At 45.8% G+C, this 17865-nt stretch overlaps 1 protein-coding gene across 1 annotated transcript; it reads left to right on the plus strand.

Moving 5' to 3' along the window:
- Positions 1-709: 709 nt before the first annotated feature.
- Positions 710-12466, plus strand: CHRNB4 (cholinergic receptor nicotinic beta 4 subunit). Its single transcript, XM_087704032.1, has 6 exons — positions 710-893; positions 5684-5829; positions 6580-6624; positions 8768-8877; positions 9819-10794; positions 12125-12466. Exons 1-6 carry the CDS (start codon positions 839-841, stop codon positions 12263-12265), a joined length of 1473 nt encoding a protein of 490 aa, XP_087560158.1. The 5' UTR covers positions 710-838; the 3' UTR covers positions 12266-12466.
- Positions 12467-17865: the final 5399 nt, after the last annotated feature.

Here is a 17865-nt window from a genome sequence, read left to right on the forward strand (position 1 = left end):
TAATGAGAAGGAAGAAGGACTCCCTGGAGAAGAGCCTCATGCTGGGAACGATGGAGGGCAGAAGAAGAAGAAGGGGACGACAGAGAAGGAGGTGGCTGGATGGAGTCACCGAAGCAGTGAGTTTAAATGGACACCAGAGGATGGGAGAGGACAGGAAGGCCTGGAGGAAAGTTGTCCATGGGGTCCTGATGGGTCGGACACAACTTCGCAACTAACAACAACAGCAATGGATAGATTAGCAGCAGAACTCTTGACATTTTAGCCGATGCTTTTCCGAGGAAGATCTCCCTCCGGCTTTGCTCATCCGGCAAGCTGTCCTGCCACCATCCTTCCCTCCTCTGTCGGAATTGCAAAATGTGAATTGCACCCACCCCCACCCCCACCAGCTCTATCAGTATTGCAAAATCTATATTGTGGCTCTAGTGCAGCCAGATAGCCCTTTTACATGCCTGTGTGAGTCCCTGGGAAATGTTGCCACGCTGGGGCAGGTGCCCCCTTATAAAGAGAGTGTCCCTCGATCCTGGATCGATCCAGACTGGTGTTCCTTCCCCACGGCCCTCGTCTTTAAAACAGCTGCAAAGAGGGAGGGGCTCCCCAGAGGAAGCACCGCCCCTTTCTTGGAAGGCCTGCTGGGTCCTACACACAGCCCCCTTTGCAGCTCCAAGCTGCTTCCCAAGCTCTGTTTCGCTTTGATTCCTTCATGCCTGTCCTGCCTTCACAACTCCTCTTCTCTTCTTCTTCTCCTTCTCCTCCTCCTCCTCCCCGCAACTGCAGTTGTTTTGGAATCAAGGGTGTTTTAACTCTGGGGGGTGTTGGGCGGGGGGTTTTCTTCACTGCCATGAGGAACCCCAAGCCTTTTTTTGTCTTGGCTGTGATTTCCTTTGCGATGAACGGTGAGTAGCCTTTCTCCTTCTATTTGCAGCTGGGAAGCAGACTTTATTTTTATTTTTTTTAAGCAAGAGAAGCATACCTTCCTCATCCTCATTTTTGTTTTTTTTTTTAAAGTCTCTAACTTGCTAGGGAAATTATTCCTGGGGGGGAGAAAGGGATTGGGAAGGGTGTGTAGTGTTTTAGCAAGAAAGTTGAAGGAAGTTGGGTGTTGCGGTGACATCTTTGGGGGTTTCAAGCAAGATCGGTCTGCGGCCACCCTTAAAAATCCCAAATGGGTTTTTGGGTGCAGATGTTTCTTTTGATCAAAAGAATATATATTCAGGACGGGTTGCTTAATGTTGGAAGAGAATTGGGGTGGGTTTTTTTTGGTCCACTTGGAGGTTTACTGGGGAGGGGTGTGTGAATTCTGCTTGCCCTTCCTTTGGACTTTCCACCGATGCTTTAAAAAGTGGTTTAAAAAAAAGGCAGGCGGGCACGGGAAGAGCCACCCAGGCATAAATACTCTGCCTTCGCTATATATGCCTCCTTCTGATACTATCCCGGAGGCTGGTTATTGGCAGCGTATCCGGGAAATAAAGACTGATTAGTCGGGGAATGTGATTTCATAACCGTTATCTGAAAACCATCCCAAGTAGGCTGAAGGGGGAATGGGGGGCTTCATTAAGGTCTATTGCTCTGGTTTTCACAAGGGATTTTTTACTACTGTGGTTAATCCCATTTCCCAAGGTTTCTGACACCCTGGCCATTTTTTTGGGGGGGGGGGAGGTCCACGAGAAGGATTTCAAGAGGAATGGGTGGAAGGAGCAAGGTCAGAGGCCAGGTTTCAAAATCTACCTTTGGGATTGAAGTCCCCCCCACCCCTTCTCTCTCTTTGGTTATGTTAAGGCGGGATTCAGAATCATCAGAACAGAGCTGGAAGGGATCTTGGAGGTCTTCTAGTCCAGCCCCCTGCTCAAGCAGGAGAACCTATAACTATTTCAGATAAACGACTTCTTCTTAAAAACCTCTATGGATGATTCCCGGGATCTTTTTTCTCTCTCTTCGAACTTACTCGTTTCCAATGCTGCATTTTTTGCTGTAGGCCTACAGTGCAAATTCGAGAGTGTCGAATTTGCTTTGGTGTCAGGAGCAAGTCACATATTCCAGAGGATTTTCAGGCGTCAGAACGGTTCGCATTCTCAATAACAGGAGGAGAAAACTATGCCTATACCATATTTTCAACCTTTTTTTTTTTCTTTTACTTACTGGGGTTAGAAAAACTGAAAAGATACCCAGGCTTCTGGGACGGGGTGGGAATAGAAAAGACAGACAGCCGCTAGTTACTATGTCCGTTCTTCAAGGCAAAATTCCAGAATCTGTTCAGTAGGCAATATTTTTATTAGGAGTAGCTGAAAAACACTCCAAAGGGTGTGCAGGATGTCTCCAAAACGGTGTTTCGGAGAGAAGCTGCTTAGAAAGGGGAAAGAAAGTCGGGGGACTGGAAAGAATCCAAAATGTCCAAAATTAAACTGAATGTTTCGGTCCCCCCCCTCCCCAATTGTGCAAGTCGACGGAAATTTCAAGATAGATTTGTGGACAGAATGCAGAATCGGCGCAAAAAGTATTTGTGAGTTTCTAGATTTCTGAGATAAACCGGCCTTCTCCCACTGGGAGGCTTCCAGGTATGTTTGGGACTACAGCTCCCATCACTTCCAGCCGACGGGGCGTTTGCTGCCCCGGGGACGATGGGGTTTGTGTTCCGAGCCCATCCCCGTGGCTTCCCGGCTTGAGGGAGAGTGATGCAATCCGTCTTGACGGGTCTGCAGGCACCTGGCATTAACCAGCCCCGGAGGAGAGGGAGAAGAATGGGCTCCCTTGGAGTGCTGGAGCGATATTGCAAGACTCTGCAACTTCCTTTGCCAGCTACCCCTGCAAGGAAATCAATCCTATTTCCAAAGTGGAGCTCGCTTTCAAGTGCTCTCTCTCTCTCTCTAACGCGTGACTTTCTCCCCCCCCCCATCCCTTGAATTATTAGAGAAGCCCGTTGGCTGTGGGGACTGCTGCAGAGAATAAACCAGCTGTTGGAGTCACGGTGCATAAGTTGCCCCCCCCCAATCATTTGGTGGCTGGTTTACTAAATCACTCATAGTTGGATTCCTCTCCTTCCGCTCCCCTCTCTCCTTCCCTCTTTTTTAAAACAGCCTCTTGGATTCCATTCCTCTCACCCTTCTTCCCTCCGTCTTTCTCTCCCTCCCTCCCTCCCTCTCTCTTTTTTAAAATAGCCCCTTGAATTCCTCTCCTTCTATTCCTCTCCCCCTCCCTCCCTCTCTCTTTCTCTCTCTCCCTCTGTCTCTCTCCCTCCCTCTTTCCCTCTCTTTTTAAACCAGCCCCTTGGATTCCTTTCCTTCCGTTCCTCTCCCTCTTCTTCCCTCCCTCTTTCTCTCCCTCCCTCTCTCCTTCTCTCTCTCTCTTTTTTAAAACAGCCCCTTGAATTCCTCTCCTTCCATTCCTCTCCCCCTTCTTCCCTCCGTCTTTCTCTCCCTCCCTCTCTCCTTCTCTCTCCCTCCCTCCCTCTCCTCCTCTCCCCCCTCTCTTTTTTAAACCAGCCCCTTGGATTCCTCTCCTTCTATTCCTCTCCCCCTCCCTCCCTCTCTCTTTCTCTCTCTGTCTCTCTCCCTCCCTCTTTCCCTTTCTTTTTAAACCAGCCCCTTGGATTCCTTTCCTTCCGTTCCTCTCCCTCTTCTTCCCTCCCTCTTTCTCTCCCTCCCTCTCTCCTTCTCTCTCCCTCTCTTTTTTAAAACAGACCCTTGAATTCCTCTCCTTCCATTCCTCTTCCCCTTCTTCCCTCCCTCTTTCTCTCCCTCCCTCTCTCCTTCTCTCTCTCTCCCTCTCTCTCCTTCTCTTTTTTAAAACAGCCCCTTGAATTCCTCTCCTTCTATTCCTCTCCCCCTCCCTCCCTCTTTCTCTCCCTCCCTCCCTCTCTCTCCTTCTCTCTTTTTTAAAACAGCCCCTTGAATTCCTATCCTTCTATTCCTCTCCTTCTTCTTCCCTCCCTCTTTCTCTCCCTCCCTCTCTCCTTCTCTCTCCCTCTTTCTTTTTAAACCAACCCCTTGCATTCCTCTTCTTCCATTCCTCTCCCCCTTTTCCCTCCCTCTTTCTCTCCCTCTCTCCTTCTTTCTCTCCCTCCCTCTCTCCTACTTTCTCTCTCTCCCCCTCCCCCCTCTCTTTTAAACCAACCACTTGGTTTCTCCAGAGCTTTCACAGACAGCACACACTCTTGGTCCAATGTAAAATAATTTAACAAACAAGATGAAAAACTGAACTGGACACGGCAACAAGAAGAGGGGGAAAAGCAGTAAGATAAGATAATTTTATTGCCTTCTCTCTTTTTTTTACTGCGAGAAAACTGGCCTCGAGGAATAACACGTAAAAACGCTGAGAGTGTTGGGAAACTGACAGTTTAACGCATCGTGTGCCCAGTATTTGATTCGGTTAGGACCAATGATTCTCAGAAATTGATGGGAAGAGGATGAGTTTTTGAAAACACAGAAGGATCGGCTTTCGGCACACAGAAACACGAGCCTCACAAATGGATTTGCGCAGACCATCTGCTGACATCTGGTGGATCATAGCCACAAAACTAAGGGCAAAGTTGCCCCAGATGCTAGAATAGGATGGGCCATTGCCTGCTTAGGATCTGAGCTCATAGCAATAGCAATAGCAGTTAGACTTATATACTGCTTCATAGGGCTTTCAGCCCTCTCTAAGCAGTTTACAGAGTCAGCATATCGCCCCCACAGTCTGGGTCCTCATTTTACCCACCTCGGAAGGATGGAAGGCTGAGTCAACCCTGAGCCGGTGAGATTTGAACCGCCGAACTGCAGATAACAGTCAGCTGAAGTGTCTTGCAGTACAGCACCCTAACCACTGCGTCACCTCGGCTCATGAATTTGGAGCCCTTTTAAGTGGACAGAGGGGTAACAAAAGTCTTCAAAGAGATTTCCAAATCAACTTTCCAACTAAACTTTCCTAGGCCTTTTAAGGTGCATTTCTGACAGAAACCATCGCTTGCCCTCAAGTCTATCAATCCCAATGAGCAGAGCCCAGCGGTGGGTTCCTACCAGTTTGGACTGGTTCGGCCGAACCGCTAGTGGTTTGGCGGGCTGTGTTCTTGCAACCAGCACCGACCCAGGCCTGCCATGCCCCTGAACCGTTCGGCGCCGCCATCTTGCTTTTCAGTTCTGCGCATGCGCGGAACGATTTTAATCGCACTGCGCATGCCTGCAGAGTGCGAAACCTGTACGCGAGAAAACCAACAGTGGTGCCAGCCGGAACGAACCCTTAGTAGAGTCTATATGATGGATGGAGCCATTAGCCATGGATATAAGCCAGAATGGGCTGTGGACACACGACAGATCAAGGCCAAACTGGAAAAAAACACGCACAAGAGAGAGAGATTGGGCAGCCATCCAGAATGGTACAGGGTCCCTCTCCTGCCTGCGCATGGGGTTGGACTAGAGGACCTCCAAGGTCCCTTCTAACCCTGATATTCTGTAACTAAGTTGCATAGTTTTGATGCTAACCTGGAAAGGAAACAACACACCTACTGGTGTTCTGGAACACATTTCTAATTCTAAGGAGAAGCAAAGAATGAGTTACTACTTCAGGAGATAGTCACGTTCTCAGCTGGTTTCCTCTTTCTGTTGGACTCTCCTGGGTGGGAGGTTACTATCTCTTCCCAGGTTGGTGGGTTTATCAAGGGCAGGATTCTGCCTTCCTCCTGTGACCCAGTTCCTTCTTTCCTACTTTACAGGAAGTGAGACGGCTGACGCTGAAGAGAAGTTAATGAACCATCTCCTCAACTCTTCACGCTACAACAACTTAATCCGCCCAGCCTTCAACTCTTCCCAGTTAGTTGTGATACAATTGCAGGTTATTCTGTCCCAGCTTATCAACGTGGTAGGTGTGGAGGACCCTCTCTGCTTTCACGCTGTGAAGTCATAGTAGCAGGAGTTTATTACAGTCATAGATCAGTGTGATTGTGTGTGTGTTTGTGTGTGTACACAATTTTTTCTATAATAAAACAAACAAAAGCATCCATTTCAAGTAATTGAAGTTGATGGGGACTCAGCAGCTAGGATGTTGAGCTTGTGGATCAGAAAGATCGGCAGTTCGAATCCCTAGCGCCGCGTAACGGAGTGAGCTCCCGTGACTTGTCCCAGCTTCTGCCAACCCAGCAGTTGGAAAGCATGTAAAAAATGCAAGTAGAAAAATAGGAACCACCTTCGGTGGGAAGGGAACAGCGTTCCGTGCGCCTTCGGCGTTGAGTCATGCCGGCCACATGACCACAGAGACGTCCTCGGACAGCGCTGGCTCTTCAGCTTTGAAAGGGAGATGAGCGGCACCCCCTAGATTCGGGAATGACTAGCACATGTGTGCGAGGGGAACCTTTACCTTTAAACGAAAGGACGGACAGGTCAATAAAATGGTTGCTAAGTCCCCACTTTCCTCTGTTTGTCAATTTGCTGTACTGCTTTTAAATTCCAGAGGATACTCCTTGCAATTTTTAGTTCTGCATATTTAAATATATCTGTAAAAGAGCTTTCAAAGCTTTTGTGTGTTATGCACATACATGCTTACATGTCTGGTGAGCTTCGGTCTTCAGAACCCAGGATGATAGTGTGATCTCTGTCTCTTTTTTTCCTTCAGAATGAACGGGAACAAATCATGACCACCAATGTTTGGCTAAACCAGGTAAATGTCTATGTGTACCTCCAATATTGTTCAGAACTCTGAACTGTATATCTGTTCTGACCTGGGCTTCCCAAGATCATGAAGCCGACTCCTCCTTGTCCCGATAAAACCTCTTTTAATTAGGTTAAAGGGAGATCCTCTCCAGCGAAGTCCCGGCCAACATTTTATCAAGAGATTTCACAACTACAGACCTTTATCAGGCTTGGAGAGCTGCCAGGCCGATATCTTCCAAATGCCATGCTGTAGCAGCAATTCCTTGGCAAGAAATCAGGAACAGATCTTCACCCTCATGAATTGGACTAATTGTCTCCTGCAAACTCCCCTTTTACTCCTCTTTATTTCTTCTGGGAGGGGCCATTCACCATCTACCTGTTCCTTTACTCCCAAGTCGGCCATTGTTCCTTAGCTGTTTTCCTGGCAGCTCTGCTCATGCACACATCAGGAACAGGCTCCAGCTGTTCTTCTGCCCCACTGATATCTGACTCCAAAGGCAGCTAATAACTGTCAGACGGCCCTGGCCCCCTCTCTGCCTCTGACACAGAGCCCTATCCGAGCCTCCCCCAGACTCCAGGACTGGCCCATGTTCCTCCCCAACCTCCTCACTGTCCGAGTCTGCCACCAGCTTTGCTAGCTGCTGGCGGGCCACAACAATACCTTCTGGCTACAAATTCATCTCTTTGACGAATCCCTAGATCTGAAATTTCACTCCCAAGAGTTTCAACAAATGCCAGAATCAGACCCTCCAAGCTGGAAATGGTGGTGGACCTTTTTTCCCCTTTTTTCTGGTGGTGGACAATCCCACATGCGAATACTAGATGAGAGCAGGGAAGTTCTGCGACCCTGTATCTAGAATAGAATAACATAGTTGGAAGGGACCTTGGAGGTCTTCTAGTCCAACCCCCTGCCTAGGCAGGAAACCCTATACTGTTCCAGACAAATGGCTATCCAACATCTCCTTAAAGACTTCCAGTGTTGGGGCATTCACAACTTCTGGAGGCAAGCTGTTCCACTGATTAATTCTAGGCAGGAAACCCTACACCACTTCAGACAGATGGTTATCCAACATCTTCTTAAAAACTTCCAGTGTTGGAGCATTCACAACTTCTGGAGACAAGTTGTTTCACTGATTAATTGTTCTAACTGTCAGGAAATTTCTCTTTAGTTCTAAGTTGAGTAGTTTCCACCCATTGCTTCTTGTTCTATCCTCAGGTGCCCTGGAGAATAGCTTGATTCCCTAATTCTAATTCATTTTTTTTAATCAAGAGTCAGCTTTTGCCAAATATAACTTTATGTTTTATAATGTAGGTATGATTAAAACAAACCAGCACCCCCAACTCACAAACCTCCCCCCCCTCAGCTCCAAATGGTTAGCAAAAGCTGGGATAATCTAGAAAGAACGCCTCTGATAGGACCTTTTAAACATGACAATTTAATGTAAGGCTTCAGCTTCCGCCAAGCGCCGTGACTCAATCCATCCATGAAACGCCTCGAGTGATATGGAATTTAACGACAGGAGGGCCAGGCGTTTAACCCTGTCCTTAAATCCCACATCAGTCATGCTGCATGCAGCATTGGATGGAAAGGGGGCTGCGGCTCCCGAAAGCTGATGTCTTCCGTGAACTTCATGGTAGTGGATCTAGGTACTTGAGAGACCGCCTCCTGCCAATTACCTCCTCACGACCCATTAGATCGCATAGATTGGGCCTCCTCCGAGTTCCATCTGCCAGTCAGTGTCGACTGGCAACTACGCGGAGGAGAGCCTTTTCAGTAGCAGCTCCGACCCTTTGGAACGATCTCCCCGTGGAGATCCGTACCCTCACCACCCTCCAGACCTTCCGCACAGCCCTCAAGACCTGGCTATCCCGTCAGGCCTGGGGATAAAGATTATATTCCATCCCCGCCCGAATGTTGAATGAATGTTGCTTTACTCTTTTAATTATGTATTGTCCTATATGTCTTTGTATGTTTCCCCTTCCTATATAAGTTGTAAGCCGCCCTGAGTCCCCTCAGGGAAAAGGGCGGCCTATAAATAAACTTAACCTAACCTAACCTAACTTATTGGAAGGTGCAACCAGACCCTTCCTGAATTTTGTGCAAAGCAAGGGGCAGTCACTGAAAACGTTGTTATGCGCTGCTTTTAAAGGAATGGACCGATTATCGCTTGGCCTGGGAACCCTCAGAATACGAAGGCATCAACAAACTCAGGATTCCGGCTAAGAAAGTGTGGCTCCCGGACATTGTGCTGTACAATAAGTAAGTCGGAGTCTCTTTATACGATAAGATTGTGTCTAGGGCATCTCTCCCGCTTGATGCTATGAGAGATTAAAATTGAAAAAGGATGCTGTTTATAATCAACGCTCAAGACAGTCATTTTTAGGACCAAACTAGGTGGGTTTTTTTTGGCTTCCTAATGGAATATACTTGCAGAATTGTTGGTCTGGGAGAAAGTTTTCAGCCCTAAATTGTTTTACTTACTTAATTATAAGTGAATGTTCCCCTCGGGAGGGCATCCATAGCATCAAAAGGTTGACACCAGCTGTAAACGTGTATTAACATCCATGATACAGGCTAAAGTAAAGGTAAAGGTTCCCCTCGCACATAGGTGCTAGTCGTTCCTGACTCTAGGGGGCGGTGCTCATCTCCGTTTCAAAGCCAAAGAGCCAGCGCTGTCTGAAGATGTCTTTGTGGTCATGTGGCTGGCATGACAAAACACCAAAGGTGTACGGAACGCTGTTATCTTCCCACCAACGGTGGTCCCTATTTTTCTACTTGCATTTTTTACGTGCTTTTGAACTGCTAGGTTGGCAGAAGCTGGGACAAGTAATGGGAGCTCACTCCCTTATGCAGCGCTAGGGATTCGAACCGCCGAACTGCCGGCCTTTCTGATTGACAAGCTCAGCGTCTTAGCCACTGAGCCACCGGGTCCCTATGATATAGTCTAACTTTGGCAACTTTTAAGACTTGTGGATTTCAACTCCCAGAATTCCCCAGCCTGGCTGAGGATGACCAGCTTGGGGAATTCTGGGAGTTGAAGTCCACAAGTCTTAAAAGTTGCCAAAGTTGGAGAGCATTGATGTATCCTGTGGCGTCGAGTCAATATGGATTGTTGTGGCAGCACATCTGTTTGTTAAATAAATAACTAAGAATCGTATTTTTCCCCCCTTTTTTATGCTTTTGCTTTTGGGTTTCGTTAGTGCGGACGGCACCTACGAAGTCTCCGTCTACACAAACGCGATTGTTCAGCACAACGGAAGCATGTTGTGGATGCCGCCGGCCATTTACAAAAGTGCCTGCAAGATCGAAGTCAAGCATTTTCCCTTCGACCAACAGAATTGCACCCTCAAGTTCCGCTCCTGGACTTACGACCACTCTGAAATCGATATGATTTTGAAAACCGGCTCGGCCAGTATGGATGACTTCACACCCAGCGGGGAGTGGGACATTGTGGCCCTGCCGGGACGAAGGACGGAAAACCCTTTAGACCCAAACTACGTGGACGTGACGTACGATTTCATCATCAAGAGGAAACCTCTTTTTTACACCATCAACCTCATCATACCATGCGTCTTGATCACATCCTTGGCCATCTTGGTGTTCTACCTGCCGTCGGACTGTGGAGAGAAGATTACGTTGTGCATCTCTGTCCTGCTGGCTTTGACTGTTTTCCTGCTCCTGATCTCCAAAATCGTCCCTCCAACTTCTCTGGATGTCCCACTGATTGGGAAGTATCTGATGTTCACCATGGTGTTGGTGACCTTCTCGATCGTGACCAGCGTCTGTGTGCTGAATGTCCACCACAGGTCTCCCAGCACTCATGCGATGCCTCCATGGGTCAAGGTGGTGTTTCTTCAGAGGCTGCCAAGCTTCCTCTTCATGAGGAGACCACACAACCAGTCGGCCAGCCAACGGTTGGCCAACCGCAAGAAGAACAAAGCGGAGTCTTTGCCTTCTGATCTCTCCAACACCTACAAAGATTGTACTTACTTTGTGAATTCGGCAGCAGGCCAAAGATACAACGTGAAACTAACAGACAACCCTGATCATGTCAGCAGCCATCAAGACCTGAGGTTACGATCCTCCTCCGTGAAGTTTTCTCCCGAGGTTCAAGAAGCCATTGAGGGCGTCAGCTTCATAGCGGACCACATGAGGAGCGAGGACAACAACGAGAGCGTAAGTGACACAAAGCACTCCATCCCCTCTGGAATTCCTCCTAGAATGTCCTTTCTCCCTGGAGCTTGAGACATTTGTTCTCTCGCGCAGAAGAGAAATAAGGACACGCTCGTTTGTCTTGAGGGATGAGATGACCATGGAGATGACTGCAAGGGGCATCTCTGACAAAATGTTGTAGTAAATCAAACTCTCAGCTCTTCTGAATTCTTGTCAAACATGCCCTCTTGGGAGGCAGAGGTGGCTTATTCTTGGAACATAGAATAACAGGGTTGGAAGGGACCTTGGAGGTCTTCTAGTCCAACCCTCTGCTCAAGCAGGAGACCCTGTCTCATTCTGGACAAATTTGGCTGTCCAGTCTCTTCTTAAAAGCCTCCAGTGATGGAGCACTTGACATTTTCTTAATTGCTCTCACTGTCGGGAAATTTCTCCTTAGTTTTTTTAAGTTATGCCTAATTAACACTCATTGGGGGAAGAAACCCAATTAGTTCAGCTTGCTTGAGGAGAATAAAAGGCTTGAAAACCGCAGCTTCCTACTTGCTAGTGATAATAGCTGCATTATTATCTTGTCAACTTTTTTTTTTTTTTTTAAAATACATCTCTCCCTGTAAAATGTTGACAAATGTTTCTGCAGGAAGAAAATGCCAAGCATCGTTTTTGTTTTTTTTAACTGAAATACAAAATTCTGCAATTACCGGTATTATTATTATTATTATTTTTGAGGGGTTGTGGGTATTACGGTAGGTTTTTCTTTTTTCTATTCTCTTTCCCTCCACAAGCCCCCACCCTGAGTGTTTGTATTTGATGCATTTGTTTCTACCCAATTTTTAGCTTTCAGCTTCCGTTTGTCTGTCTGTGTGTGTGTGTGTGTGTGTGAGAGAGAGAGAGAGAGATACTGTATGAGAGAAAAAGAGAGAGAAGGTGAAAGAGAGAGAGAGAGCGGAAGAGAGAGTGAAAGAGAGAGAGTGAAAGAGAGAGAAAGAGAGGAGGGGAAAGAAAGAAAGAGAATGAGTGAGGAGAGAGAGGAGAGAAAGAGAGAGAAAGAGAGGAGAGAAAGAGAGAAAGAGAAGAGAGAGAGTGAAAGAGGGAGAAAGAGAGAGAAGAGAGAGTGAAAGAGAGAGAGAAAGAGAGAGGAGAGAAAGAGAGAGAGAAAGAGAAAGAAAGAGAGAGAGAGAGAAAAAGAAAGAGAGAGAGAGAGAAAGATTCTTGAATTGCAAACAGGAAGCCACTGAAAAGACTATTGGAAAAAAACAACAACAACCTGGGTTGGGAGGGAAAGATGAGGTCGCCGTGGACGGTTTATTAAAGATATTTAATTGGTTTGTTTTCCCAGGTCATTGAGGACTGGAAGTACGTGGCCATGGTGGTGGACAGGCTGTTCCTCTGGATATTTGTCTTTGTGTGCGTGCTGGGGACCACGGGGTTATTCATGCAGCCCCTTTTCCAAAACCACCTGCCTGCCGCGAGCCCGTAAGCTGAGCTGAATCTGATGCCAAAGACTGCTTGTTCACAGGATGGGACCTTCCGAGTTTTCCACAATTTCAATTTTAAGATTCTTTATTCAGATCTTGGTTCTTCTTCTTCTTCTTTTTTTTTTACTGCTCCTTCTCAGTTAAAAACGAATATTCCGTGCAAAAACATGGTTACCGAGAACACCTCCTACTCAAGGCTGGGTCGAAAGGACGTTTATATTTCCTTTTAGCTGGAACCCTCTTAAAATTAAACTGTTTTGGTTTGGCTTTTCCGGGCCGGGGGGGGGGGAGAAAAATTGTACCACTGTTCATTTTTTATTTATTTATTAAAGCACGCTTCCTCAGCTGGTTCTGCAGGGTTCTGCTAGGGAATTGTGACGGGCTGGCCAAAGCGTAGGTTGTTCAAAGGACACAACCACCCTGGTTTTCATTTAGTTTCGTGGACAACTTTAAAAAGGGGGGAAAGCAAGGAGAAGGATTGTTTTCAGACAAGATGGTTTTTCCTTACGAAGTACCGGTATGATCCTGACCATCTGATCCAGACATCTAAAGGGGGGGGGGTCAACTTCCTAACCTCTATTCCTTCCAGAATTCCCCAAGGCAAAATCGTTCTCTTGCAGAATCGAGACATCATAGACCTGAAGTGACCACCTAAATATATATATATATATTTTCCTCTTTCACTGCTGCTCCCGATAAAAGTTTGCAGGCAAGCCAAGGGACGTTTTGGCAATCCCACTCCTTTCTCTCTTTTTGAAAGGAGTCCTTTTCTGAAGATGGTTTAAAGTTAAAATTGAGAGGCTAGGAAAAAACCATGGGAATCCATCTATTCGAGATTTCAGGTGGTTATAAGGCTGCATTCTTTAGACTTAAGACCATATGAAAAGGCCTTAGGAGGTATTTCCCTGAAAGAGATGATCGGCAAGCCTGGGCTTTGTCCTCTGCAGATATCACACAGCTGAAGGTCGGAGAGATCAAACCCACAGTAGCTCATCCTAGTGACAGCAAACCACGATTGAGGGTTATGGGAGTGTCCACACACTTTTATTCTATGCATGTTCAGAGTTATGACCGGAGAGTTTTGGCTAAAGCATTCATGCAGGAAAACGAAGCCCAGGGTGGGGGGTGGGGTTGTAACATGACTTGGGAGGATGGATCTACTTCCAAAATATCTGAAACGACATTAACAGCTTTCGTTGGGGGGGTCAGCTGTAGCCACGGAAGGAGGTAACATGTAATGGCATGGCATTAAATGCCCAAGGATTGTGTATTAAAAGAGTATTTTATTTAAGTACTTTGTGTGGGAGAGGTTTTGTTATGGTCCTGTTGCTTCCTGTCCTTCCATTACATTTATTATTTCCCTTTTCTGTTTTAAACACTGCTACGTGCATCGTGCCGCGGATATATACTTCCTCCTTCCTCAAGGTTTAAGTAGTACCATATATTCAAGACTGGGGAGTGGTGCAGCGGCCTAGAGGTGAAGCTCTTGCCTCACAACCAGGAGGAGGTGAGTTCGATCCTAGGTAGAGGCAGATATATTTCTCTCTCTGGGCATGATGAGAATTTATCTGCTGAATAAAACTCCGCATTGGCGACAGGAAGGGCATCCAGCCAGTAAACATTCAGCTGTATCCAGTTGTTCCGACTCCACTCCGCAAGGGATTATAGGGTAATGAAACAACGAATATAGTATACATATATATATATATTCTGATCAATGAGGCTGTAGACTGGGAAATTTAAAAGCAACTAAAGGGTGCGATTTTAGTTGCTCCAGAATAAGGACGGCCTGGAAATCTGCACTATCTCAACATACATTTCTAATATTTATTTTGTTGGCCGATATATCACCGCCACAAAGAAACACTTTCCAATACAGCATACGTGCTCAGTGAGTACCCAGGAAATCCTTGACTTAAGACCACTTGTTTAATGACTGTTCAACGTTAGGACAGCACTGGAAAAAAAAAGTGACATGACTGATCCTCGTACTTACAACCAACACAGTGTCCCCTGAGTTCGCGTGATCAAAATATGCATGCTTGGAAAACAACATGTATGCTATGTCCCAAGGTCATGGGATCACCATTTGCAACCTTCCCAGCTGACTTCTGACTAGCAAAGCTTAGCTTAGTGACTGAAGTTCTGATCCCCCACTATAGTTGTAAGTTGAGCACCATCTGCAAATCAGTCTCAGTGTTCAGGCTTGGCTTGCATATTGTGCTAAAACCACGAGCATTTTTTTTACTCGTGATTTGACAAAACTGCTATCTCATTCATCGTCTAAACACCATGACTTATAAACCACAATAGGTAAGTTCTAAGGCACAAGCAAGATATCTTATGGCTTAGCGTATCTGTTCTGACCGAGGCTTCCTGAGGCAATAAAAATCGTACGCTTAGTCCCCAAATCCCTCTTTTTATTTCAACGGCTGTGAATTATGTTCATTCACAGCCTGTAATGATTCACAAAGAGTTTGTGAAGAGTCCGACAGAAGTCTTCCACAGTCTTTCAGGGTAAGGCTGATAAGGAACCACCTTTATCTCCCTTGAAACGCTGCCAGAGACCTAATTGCCAATTAGCTTTGCAAGGCCACACGGAGCACAGAGTCAAAACGGAGCTTCAGAGTTTGAACCGACCAGAACGAACAAAATTGCTTCCTGCAAAGGCTCATGTCTGTTTGTTCCTCTTTTATGTCTTACGGGAGGGGCCAATCACCTCCAAGCCTTACTCTCAAGTCGTCCCTTTTGCCTTAACTGGTTTTGCCTTCTGGCAGGTCTGTGCGTGCGCGCACTGGGAACAGGCTCCCTCTGTTCCTCTGTCTCGCTGATGTCTGACTCTGGAGGCTCCAGAAGCAGCACATAAACTCCCAGATGGCCCTGGCCCCCTCTCTGTTTCCGAGACGCAGAGCCCTCGTCCGTGCCTCCCCCAGACTCCAGAACTGGCCCATGTTCCTCCCCAACCTCCTCACTGTCTGACTCTGCTGCCAGCAGACCACAACAGAATCAACTCACAAACTTCACATTCCCTTTTAGCTCAGGGCCTGTCTAGCTGCTGTGCTCTGATTTGTAGGATCCAAAGCCATAGGATATGAGGTTCTCAAAAAATTAAATGCATAAAAAGCACCGTGAGATCATGAACTTTCCTGCAGGTAAATCAATTATCAACATCTGCAAAGCAAGGAAAGGAAAATCAATAGCTACAATAATGGGAGACATGCTGCTTTTGAAAAATATGGGCGGCGGTGGGAGATTTTCCCTGCCTGGGTGAAACGGTGAGGCAAAAGTACTCATTTGCTTTTAAAAAATGATGAGGTTAGAAGTAAAGCAGCATTCAAAAATAAGTGTGTAAGATTAGCACTGTGTAAGTAGTATATATATGTTATTTGTCTTGCACTTTGGTTTCTCTGGCGAATGAAACGCCAGGAAGGTCATACTCTGTCCGATATACTTATTTGCAAATAATAAAAATATATTTAAAAAGAAGAAGTAAAGCAGCATTCCGCAAATCTCAACTCTCATTCTCCAAAATCAACACAACTCTTTTCGGTCCATCCCCCAAAGCACAAAGGAGCATTAGCATTTTCCCCTATACCCACAACTATTAGTCCGTCAGCCTCCTCCTTAATTGCTGAATTTGTGTTTAATTGTCAGAAACACAAGAGAGATTGATCGGGCTTTTAAGAGCGGTAACTAAGAAAGCTGGAGAGTCACTTTTTTTTTTAAAAGGCCAAAGATCACGCTACAATTTTGCCGAGCTAGAAGGACCCACGCTTCAAAATAAAATAAAATAAAATAAATGGAACAAGGAACGACAAAGGGCACGCACCAATTTCTTTTACTGACATGTAAAGGTAAATGAAGTCCTTTTTTTTCTTTTTCTATGTGTTTGATCAATTCATTGAACAGGACAATAAATAGGTCACACCTATTACTGTGGTCAAAATCACAAAACTGTGTTTCATTGATTTTGGTGATGTGTGGGTGGGTGGAGGGGAAATTCACTGAAGAAAGCAATTCTGTTTACAAGAGTATCCGGTAAAGGGAAAACCAGGACTCCAAAGAACACGGTGGTTGGATACCATTCAAAGCTGACATCAGCCGGAGACAGAAAGATATAGAGAGAGAACTCGCCTGTAGACTCGCCTGTTCCCAAACATTCTGGGGTGGATGGGGGATGGGGGGGAATTGCAATTAAGAGAATAACAGAGTTGGAAGGGACCTTGGAGGTCTTCTAGTCCAACCCCCTGCTCAGGCAAAGAAGCCTGTACCATTTCAGACAAACAGAATAGAATAGAATATGGAATAGAATAGAATATAGAATAGAATAGAATAAGTAGAGAAGAATAGAATAGAATAGAGCAGAGCAGAGCAGAACGCAGAATGGAATAGAATGCAGAATAGAATAGAATATAGAATGGAATGGAATAGGAATGTAGAATAGAATAGAATAGAATAGAGAATGGAATGGAATAGGAAGAATATATAATAGAATATGGAATAGAATAGAATATAGAATAGAATAAGAAGTAGAGAAGAATAGAATAGAATAGAGGAGAGCAGAGCAGAACGCAGAATGGAATAGAATGCAGAATAGAATAGAATAGAATAGAATAGAATAGAGAATGGAATGGAATAGGAAGAATATATAATAGAATATGGAATAGAATGGAATATAGAATAGAATAAGAAGTAGAGAAGAATAGAATAGAATAGAGGAGAGCAGAGCAGAGCAGAACGCAGAATGGAATAGAATGCAGAATAGAATAGAGAATGGAATGGAATAGGAAGAATATAGAATAGAATAGAATATGGAATAGAATAGAATATAGAATAGAATAAGAACTAGAGAAGAATAGAATAGAATAGAGCAGAGCAGAACGCAGAATGAAATAGAATACAGAATAGAATAGAATATAGAATGGAACGGAATGGAATAGGAAGAATGTAGAATAGAATAGAATAGAATAGAATAGAATAGAATAGAATTCTTTATTGGCCAAGTGTGATTGGGCACACAAGGAATTCGTCTTTGGTGCGTAAGCTCTCAGTGTACACAATGGTCGTCCAATCTCACCAAGAGAAAATTGGGGATCGGCTTCTCTGTTTTCCCCGCACACCCACCCACCCACACAACTCCCCCCAGCCATGAATCATTTCCACAAAGAAACTTATGGGAACTGCTCCCATGGGGGCTGTTTGTCTCCTGGGCTTGACAAGCAGGCCCAAGCTCCAAGTCCCAGCCATAACTCATCCTCATCATCGAGGGTCCAAGCTAATTCATTAACAGGCTTTGCCAGCCACCTCTGCTCCAAAAAAAAATCTTATTTGAAGGCAAGCCAGCTGGGCAACCACAATGCCGTTGTGCTGTTTTCATTTCATCAGATCTATTTTTTGGGGGGAGAGGAGGGGGGTGCTGGAGAGGAGAAGAGAGAGAGACAGAACTTTGGCATGGAGATTCTGAGGATAGGCTTTAATCCTGCCCTGCATGGCTGTCGAAGCAACCCAGCTTCAACCGTACAGGTATAAGCCTCTCCTTCTCTGCCCATGCAGCCATGTGGATAACCAGTGCCCGTCCCTCGCTGGGGGCTGTGAGCAAAGG

This window comes from Thamnophis sirtalis, unplaced genomic scaffold (assembly GCF_051295495.1).
Source record: "Thamnophis sirtalis isolate CommonGarterSnake01/CBP01778 unplaced genomic scaffold, rThaSir2_p1.2 scaffold_2, whole genome shotgun sequence".
Taxonomy (NCBI): domain Eukaryota; kingdom Metazoa; phylum Chordata; class Lepidosauria; order Squamata; family Natricidae; genus Thamnophis; species Thamnophis sirtalis.

What these genes read in the sequence shown, in the direction of transcription:
- CHRNB4 (XM_087704032.1), top strand. Translation starts at nt 839, where the DNA reads ATGAGGAACCCCAAGCCTTTTTTTGTCTTGGCTGTGATTTCCTTTGCG. An exon ending in GATTTCCTTTGCGATGAACG is followed by an intron (nt 894 to 5,683) that starts GTGAGTAGCCTT and finishes CCTACTTTACAG; the next exon opens with GAAGTGAGACGGCTGACGCT. An exon ending in CCAATGTTTGGCTAAACCAG is followed by an intron (nt 6,625 to 8,767) that starts GTAAATGTCTAT and finishes CTGCTTTTAAAG; the next exon opens with GAATGGACCGATTATCGCTT.